Below are 9384 nucleotides of genomic sequence, written 5' to 3' on the forward strand. Positions count from 1 at the left end.
ACAGTTGGGTTATGCTATGACAGGCTTTAAATACTTTTGAGAACACCTCTCGTAGCTTTCAGTCTTGACCGCAAATCTCTTTCCTTTGTATTTGTGTGCAAACTGAGGGAGAGACTAGGTGCCCGCTGCATTTCAATCTGCCAGTGCATTGGTGAGTGCGTAAATACCATGTTCCACTTGGGCGTGGTGGTCTATTTTTATGGCCACCTTGGATTGCCACAGAGTAGGTTTCAAATTGCCTGGATAAGACCGGCTGTTGTTATTCGACTTGGCCATTCTGTTTCCCTCTGTTGATGTGTCGCTCGTTGTCTTTTCTTTTTCTGTCTTGCTCCTTCTGTGAGCTTTACTCGCAATAGCAAATGTGAGCTCGACCTTGCTTTGCTATTCTTACCCATGCACATGTAGGCGCAAAGTCCACCACTTTTCATTGTGTGAATAACGAGGAGCCATCATTTTCGGCTTTGTTGCCAAAGTTGTTTCGTCCATTAGACAAGACCAAAGATATGCAAAATGTGTTATTGTCTTTCGCCTTTGTCTTTTGAAGATTCGTCGTTTTGCAAGTGTCTCCATCAGAAGGCCTATTCTTTTTTCTCTCTCGCTCCTTGGGCCAAGCCCTTGAAAATTGGCGTCTATTTGACATCTCAAAGCAATACTTCTCTCGGATTGAGAAAACTAAAGCGATGTCAAGGTCAATACAAGGATGGCCTTTTAGGAGCGTAATTCTAGAGGGGATTAACATTTGCGTCTGTGGCACAGCATAAACCACAAAAATATGCAACATGAACTTGAAATCCACAATTCAATTGTAACAACACTTTGCAATATTCAAATGACTCTTGCCAAGCATTTGGAGTCGTTCACAAAATTATGTAATCCAAATGGCAAGGTTATACAACTGTCTAAGTTCAATGAATGAATGACATTGTTCCTTGCTTTGTATTCTCGTGGAGGCCATTTTGAGTGTCAAGATCCAAGACGAAGGCTGAAGAGGACCTTGCGTGTGAAAATGAAAGAGACAAAGGAGAATTTTGTTCATTCTTATTTCATCGCCTTCGCGATTCAACCATCACCATAATCTGGGTGGTGCGAATAAGGACAAGAACGAGATCTGAGGCCGAGGCTTCTTGGACCGCGACAACGAGCTCTCATTTCCATACCAAAGTTCAACTTCCGGACGACCTAAGACGTGGAAATGAAATTAGTTTTTGTTGAGAGAAACTCATCTTAGGAATCACGACTAGTCTTGAGGGCTATAATTTCTCCACTCAGTGCTCGGTTCCCAATTCCAATGTTAAGCATGCCCCTTTGGACCCTCCCCTTTACATACATAGTATTCCCATTCCCTCCCCTCATTCCCACCAAACTAGCTACAGAACGTACACACACCGTACGTATAATACTAAGAAGAGAGTACTTCTTCGCCTTCTTCCATTGCTACTGTTCCATAGTCTCTGTGGAATATTGGAAACTCAATGATTGACTTGGGTCACGACTTTGGAACAAGAAACTCCGTCGAATGAAACGTTATTTCTCCTCAAGGTCGAGAAAGTTTTGTCTTTTGAGTATTCCTGGAAGTCAAGAAGTGGCGATCAAAAGGTGTTTTGTTTCTCTGTGATCCAGCCTTGTTTGCAAATTTGTCTTGAAAGCTTGATCCCTTTTAGAGGTTGTAAGCCTTTTTCTCGCTCTCATTGTTTCTTAACCGTGTTCCAAACGCTTGAAAGATGAGAAAATCCTCAACCATCTTAACTAATCTCAATCTTAGAACAGCCTTCAAAACTCTCAGCCATGCTCCGAGCTAACTTTCCTTGATCGCACTTTTTGTTGTTCTCTAATCGAAACATCTTGGGAACCACGGATTAGTTTCTAATTCCAGTTCCAGGAATTAACCCCAAATCTCGATTGGCAGCTCCAATCGTGGAATGTAATTTCGTTCTATACGACAAAGCTGTTCTCGTCGAAAAAGACTCTCCAGCCACAGAGGTGGGTGGCCCTCTGCCCGCACTGCCGCACTTGTATGTGAGCATCAATGGTGTCTCTATTTCGGAGGGTTCGTGCTTGACTGCGCTTCTCAGTTCTCACACCTATTTGTTTCTGCTCGCTTGGTTCCATTTCCAGTGACATCACATCTGTGCTTTTCTGATCCACGGAGACAAGGCAGAGAAAGATAGAGAAAGAACGAGAGAATCAGAGAGAGGGAGAGAGAGAGAGAGAGATACGAGAGTTGTAGGAAGTAGATTCCCAGGATTAAGAGTGTCAAAAAATTTATGACCACTCTCCATCTCAGCCAGGTTTCATAGGGGAAAAAGAGGTGGAGTGAGAGGTTTGGACACCGCAGTCCTTAAACTCACATTCGCCAGAGCCAGTCTGAAGGGAATTTGCAGGTAAAGTAAATCGCCTCTAGATCCTATCTCCGATGGAATGGACATCAGAAAAGTTGGTTGTCTCAACAAGGAACGAGGAACCGGTGGAGGGGATCTCTCTCCAAGTTTGCGCTCCTTGGGGCTCATTAATCTTTTTCCTCACCTTGCGCTTAAGCAGAAGCCCTCCTGGCCATGGGTATTGAACAACTTTTCCAGTACCCGGTGTTAAGGCCCCTTGAACCGCTTCCGGACCAAAACTTGATGCTTTATATCGTTTTGAAAGACATTCAACAAACTTGGTGTCAAAGTGCAAATAGCTCCTTCAAGGAAAGTTCGTGTGTTTCCTCTAGTTTATATGTCTTTTTCCCGCTGACCATTATTTCAGGTACCTTCAACGAGTCACGGTGGAACCGGCTTGTACCAATGCAAGGATGGTTATGTGCTCAAGGGTCCAAACATCACGAAATGCAATTTTGGGAACTGGACGGAGGTGACTCCGAGTTGCGAACTAGTTTATTGCCCCTTTCCAGGATATATTGATAATGGAAAAGTGAGTTCTCGTCTATCTTTGTGGCAATCTGGGTGCAGATTTGGGCACGTATTCTTAATGCCACCATTTTTAGTCTTTTGACTGAAGCCTACAAATTAGAATTTCGATTAGAGAAGGGCCCCAATTTCAAACCACTGATTTTCCCCCACACCCCCTTGTGGACTTTGTCATTTGACTTTTTATGAGGGAACCCTCGTGGGCAACGAGATTTGAACCGTAAATCCCTTCGACCACTATTAGCAACCAGGCAGATGGATCCATATTTCAATTTCCTCCGAGGAAAGCCAATTTCCTGTGCACATATCTGCCACTATCTTGAGGGTCTTGAAGTAACAAAGAATGATTGGCTGATTGGAAAAATAGATTGAAGCCTGGCCGGGCGTCTAGGACGTCTGAAACCACCTTGCACTGCCATACTTCTGGCTTAGAGGACATGTCTTAAAAAGGAGAGGGAGAGCAAGGAACCACCTACGAGTTCCAGGCTTTTTGGAACCAATTTCAATGTTGAAGGAGGGAAAAAACCCTTTCATTGTGTTTGAATGCGGATCTTTCAGGTTCTTTTGGTGGGAAACATGGGTTTGTACGATTACCGACCCTATGTTCGCAAGGTGATGAACAACCGACAGATCTTGTTTGAATGTGGAAAAGGCCACAAATTAGATGATGGACCACCTGGTGCCACTTGCGTAGATGGAAGGTATGTTTGTCCAACACTCAGACCTGCGATGTAATTGTACTTGGAATGGCATTTTCATGCTCTTGTAATTGATTACATTTGAACTCTGAGTAATTGTAATGGATCATATTGGACGCGTTTGGTAAGCGACTAATGCTAAATTCAGTTTGAACAATATATGGTCAAGCACTTCCTGATAACTCTAAATGCGGGCTTTTCTGTGCATAAAGTCATCTCGAAACAACTATTAATGCGATGCAACCACGAGCTCATAAAATACATACTTTACAAAATCCTTCTTAAAATTAGTAGAATTTTGAAGCCCCAATAGTTTCATTCTTACAGTGAAAGTAAGTCCGATCAGCAGCACCAAAACATTTTTTTCAGAAATTCTAAAAAAAGATTATAAGAAAAAAAATGGGCAAGATCATTTAAAAACGGGGTTTATAAGACAGTCGCGGAGAACTGTTAGGTTATACCCAAAATAAAATTTGATAAGATAAACAAAAATGACGATCATCTGGCACGGAGGACGCTTTACCTGAGTTTTTTGCCCTGCCATTAACCTGAGTTCTAAAACGTTTTAGTTCCGAAACAAAAGAGACAGACAAGCATGCATGTCTAACAAAACCAATATTTCTATTCCTTTTTTTTCTTTTCAATTTAACTCTCATTGTGAACTCTCACGTCTAACTCAGTTTAAAAAGTTGAGATTAAAATCATTCATTTTTTAAATGGATCAAAAGTGCACGTCCAATATTGAAACAAATAGAACTATATATTGGTTCAACCGTCTCTTAACCACACTGAATGATCAGTAATAACTTTTTTATCCATAATAATGCCAGACTTCCTTTAAAAAAACAGCTTTTTGAACAGTACTGACACAGGTTTATAACATTTTCTTTCTGTAAGACATACTTCACACTCACTGATCTGTAATGGGGAACATAAGATGCCTCATTTGGCCAGTTTTCTCTCGTAAGTGGCCATTACTGCTCAAAAACACTAGATCAAATTTGTTGGTCGAGGCAGTTTTTGTAACTAATCGATAGACTTTTTTCCCATCTTGTCGAGGACAGAGCGTTTCGAAAAGTATGCCTTTTATTTCAAGGTGGAGAAACTCAAATTATCTAGCGAGTCAAAGCTCATATTTAAGGTCAGGATATCGCTTATGCGGGTTAGGAAGTGACCAGGATTGACAAGCCCTTTGGGGTTGACCATTCCCAATTCCCAAAAGAGTCATATCCATTGTGATACCCTGAGCCATCTTTGAGTTTAATCTTGTCTGTCTTTTTCGTTTTTCTTATATGTGGTACCTTTTGTAGATGGAGTCCACCGAATCTCCCACGGTGTGTGAGCGAGTTCCACCCGAAAATGGTCGAATGGAAGCGGAGGAAGAGAGAGGCTTTGGATCATTTGGCCAACGACGACCGTGGATCACTCATGAATTTCCACCTTCCAAGACGCATTAAAAGGGCCATAAAGATGGGGGCAAAATATGGTAAGCTAGAGTGTAACGTTAGAATATTTGATACGTGACTGGCTATGCTACGAGTTTTATGACCTCGCTGGGGGTCCAAAAGGTACTTGTTTTCCATGGGGACGGCGGATAAGGTAAAAGAAATACATTAGGGTTTTCCCCATTATTCCTTTCATTTCGGCCAAATGACTTTGGGGTAGCAGTTGAATCCCTAATGCACCAAGCAGCAAGCACCACGCTCTAATTTGGTTCTTCAAGGTGAGATCGAAGTGAGGACCCAACGACTCAGATATCGTCGTGGATACAAATCAGCGAACCTCTGTTCGGCTATTGAAGACGAGAACATGAACATTGAAACGATCAAGAGCGGCCGAGATTCCGATTTCCGAGATGCCAGCCCAATGTTCAACCCCGGCACCATTCTCAAACTGAAATGTTCCAAGGGTTACGAACTGAGTATCCCGAAGAAGAAGATCCGTTGCAAGAAGGGCGAATGGCGACCAGCACATCCCGAATGTATACCTCACAAGTGTCAGCTGCCTCGTTTATTTGAAGGGGGGAAGTTCAAATTGGAGAGTGTTATCCTCCCCAATGAAGGAGAAATTGAACATGGGAAGGAAGTGGATCTCGAATGCGACCACGGATATTTTCTAAGTGGTCCAGAGCGGCGCAGATGTTGGTTCGGCGAATGGACAGGCAGTGCTGAGACACCCAAATGTGTTGGTAACCCGTGTGAAATATTGGAAATCCCAGGCGGAGGGCGGTATATCGGAAATGGGGGAAACTATCGACCCGGACAACTCATTCCCCACAACGCCTTAATCGAATTTGAATGCGACGAGGTCAAAAATGTGATACAGCCGCTTCAATGCAAGCGGGGTAAACTCACGCCCGAACCGCCAGAATGCTTTGTTGCCGATAAAGCCCGAGATATCCACAAAAAAGCTACACTGGTCGGGGTCAATGATTGGTTGTCGTCTTTGGCCATTTCTGCTAGTTCCCATCTAGTGAAGAACGGGGACATCCAAGACGTTTTGGACAAAGCCCACGGGGCGGATTCACATACAGGGATCGCCTCTTCCTTGCCCCAGTTCCTTCGAGCCAAGGCCAGTTGCCCACAGCCATCACGGACGGATGGATCTCTAATTTATGCCACAGATTCCCACGAGCCTCTCTCGATTTACGCTCGAGAGGTGCTTCAACCTGGAACCGAGATACAATTTCCCCATGGAACCCAAGTGAAATTCGATTGTTTGCCCGCCACTTTATATGAGAAAGAGGATCAAGGAAACACCACCAGCAGACCGTCTGCTTCACCCAATGACCTTTTGCGGAGCTGGATGATAGTTTGCGAGGATGGCCACTGGGTTGGTCAGTCCCAAGGGTGTGATGAGCAAGGGCGACCTTTGCTCCAAGACGAGGTTGGGGACGAGCGCAGACGTGCTGCCTTCAATGCATCATGCCCTTATCGGGCGGATCCCATTTCTGAGAGCCACCTGGTAGTTTTCCATAATGATAGAGAACTTTTTGCGGATGATGGTGAACACCACTTTGAACCCGGGGTTGAGCTACTCTTCCGTTGCGAAGATATTGGTGAGTGTCGGAAGTAAAAACTATCTCGTCTCCTTCTCTTATTTCTAGTTCTTATCAATTTCGAATTCTCGGTCTCATTTGTCCTGCTAAAGTATGCGAAAGAGGCTATTCCTTTGGTTTGTGATGCCACTGGCCAAGTGGTCATGTCCTTGGTTATGTCCTAAATCCGCTTTGGCAGTCTATGAGGGACATGCTTCTCATTTGTAAAGTCCATCATTCTCTTGTAACCTCTCTACCGCGTTGGGTCCAAATGCATGCAAATGCTGCTAGACTTGTTTGCTGAGAAGGCTCCTAATTTCCCAGCTATGATTGCACAGTGTCAACTTGCCGTCGCCCCTTTTTTCCAGGAAAATATATCCTCGAGGGTTCTCAAAGGCGTCGTTGCATTGGCGGCGTTTGGGACGGCATTCCGGCAGTTTGTCGTGGCTTGAATCAACTCCATGATTATGCCCCAGAGATCGAACCCACCATCCTGCTTCGCCATAAAAACGGCAAGATCGCCCAAAGTAACGACGGAAAGCTGGTCGTCACTCCTGGAACCATTGTGCACATGGAGTGTCTTTGGGTGCGCAGAAACGGGAGCCCCTCTTGGAACATTGATAACTACTCGGGAAGAACATATCCGCAGGTAATGGCAACAACCCGACCAGATGTTTCCAACCCGATTCTCTCCATCTCCACCCGACACTCGGATCGCTAGTTTAGAATACGAAAAATGTTTCGTTCCAAACGAGAATGAGTTTGCCAGATTCACCCGAAAAAAAACAAGAACAAAGCGTTGTTAACCAAATCGAGCAGAATTCTTGGCACATGAAATCATCAATTTTGCAACCTTTCCGAGCAGGAAATGGAACAACAGGCTGCACAAGGGTCTTTATTCTTTTCTCGGGCATCCACATCTTACGATGGAATGGATCGGAAAAGAGCATAAAACCCACAGGTTTGTTCTCTTCTCGACGTCCGTTTTTTGTCTGAGTTCAACCCATTCCCAGACCCAAGTGGATAAAGAAACAGAAAATACGACAATGGGAACGGAACCAATGTCTCTACGACCTCTATTGTCTCTATTAACGTACTTCCTTCATGGCTTCAGTCCCTTCAGAAAAGAAACAAGAAAGTGAAGACCAATGGGGAGAGTTAATATGGTTTGGAGTTTACTCCCGGTTCAATTTGGCATTTGAGCTTCAGAAATGACCCTTCTTCTGGTTCAAAATGCAATTCTTATACAAAAAAAGGTGCCACCCGCATCGAACGTTACTGTGTATACAATAGTACTGGAAAAGCTTGCTCAGTATCAGGTACTATTCTGGGGTTTCTTGGTGAACACAAAAGTAAACTCTTTCATTATCTAGTAGAACGAATAACTTGCGTGAACAGGTCTGACAGGTTGAGATTTATATACACTTGGAATTACGGATGAGCTTGCGGACTCAATCAGACATGAGAGTAAGGAGAAAGTTTAGATTGGAATTCCTGGCGAAACATGGGGGTCCATCACAATCACGACTTGGCCTAGGGAGGTGCCTTTGCCCCATTGTTCGGACTCTTGAGTACCGAGGTCCTTTCTGTACTAGTACAATTGGCAAGCGGCAAAGCCGGGGGAAGAGTACCAAGGAGGGTTTTCTTGGCACATCGTGTAGGAAACGTAGAATGTGTAGAAATCTCAGGAGACAGAACTCTGTTCCTTAAAAGCAAACTTTTCTGGGCGGGACACACGTATCAACAAAGGTCTTCTTACCCTCCCCTCCCCCTATTCTAGCTCTCCGAATCCTCAGGAAGGAAAAGTCGTATGTATGCAATGGCCTCCAGCTCGAAAACTTGAACCTCGAGGAAGTCAACTAGGTACTCCACCCTAACAAACGTATAAATACTGAGCACTCAGAGAAAACCGGACGAACAGGGTGAATTAGAATTTACATCAAGTAAAATTTGGTCTTGGAACAAGTCCTTGTGGATGTCGGATGAGAGAGGCTAGAGTAAAATATGCAATAAAATGCAAATGTGACGCCGTAAACTTATTCAGAGCTGACATAATCAACCGTGAGAATCGCTTACACTCAGACAAAAGCTCAAATGTCAAGTAATAAATCCTTTCGAAGATCCGACTTGACGGGTAAAACATGCTCAAGGAGACATTGGAATCTGTGGTGGAGCACCCTGTAGGTTTTGGATTGCAATTACAAAGAAAGTAGTTAAAGTTTGGGTTTACGGGCTATTCTTCATGTTCAAATAAACTGGCTTCTTTCCGTAACATCAACTGGGTTGGTGAAGACAATGTGGAGATAAAAGCTTAAATATTTAAAGACCTAGCCCACAAGGAGAATACTAGTGTCTTTGATTAAAAAAAACCTGGTGGTTCCTTTGGTAAGCGATTGAGAATATAACCGTCTTCCAGCCTCTGCTGTCCAACACTTTAAAGCCATATGCAGTTTCTCGACTTGTCCAACTATGGGAACTTCCGATAACGGAGAAAGCGACAAAATTGAAATAAAAGGCTCTCAAAGGAACAAGGAATTTGGCCAAAAGGGCGAAATAAGATAAAATGCATCTTTTAAACCCACCTCGGGCAAACGTTTGAGTTGGTCGTACCATCATGGATTGTGTACACACCAATCCACCTCTACTTGAACCACAGTGGGTGTAGCAATATTTTTTCACTCACTTTTCTAGATTTAAAATGGCAAAAACTTTCGGAAATTTGAAAAGAAAAACTTTGATGGGA

The 9384-nt window shown here is 43.7% G+C and overlaps 1 protein-coding gene across 1 annotated transcript in view; it reads left to right on the plus strand.

The window, feature by feature from the left end:
* Positions 1-9384, plus strand: part of LOC131883622 (sushi, von Willebrand factor type A, EGF and pentraxin domain-containing protein 1-like) — a 19863-nt gene that overhangs the window by 8828 nt on the left and 1651 nt on the right. The window contains exons 6-10 of the mRNA XM_059231135.1: positions 2746-2910; positions 3465-3607; positions 4915-5090; positions 5328-6662; positions 7010-7290. Coding sequence (XP_059087118.1) covers positions 2746-2910; positions 3465-3607; positions 4915-5090; positions 5328-6662; positions 7010-7290 — 2100 coding nt within the window. The remainder of the gene's footprint in view (positions 1-2745; positions 2911-3464; positions 3608-4914; positions 5091-5327; positions 6663-7009; positions 7291-9384) is intronic.

This window comes from Tigriopus californicus, chromosome 7 (assembly GCF_007210705.1).
Source record: "Tigriopus californicus strain San Diego chromosome 7, Tcal_SD_v2.1, whole genome shotgun sequence".
NCBI classification, from domain to species: domain Eukaryota; kingdom Metazoa; phylum Arthropoda; class Copepoda; order Harpacticoida; family Harpacticidae; genus Tigriopus; species Tigriopus californicus.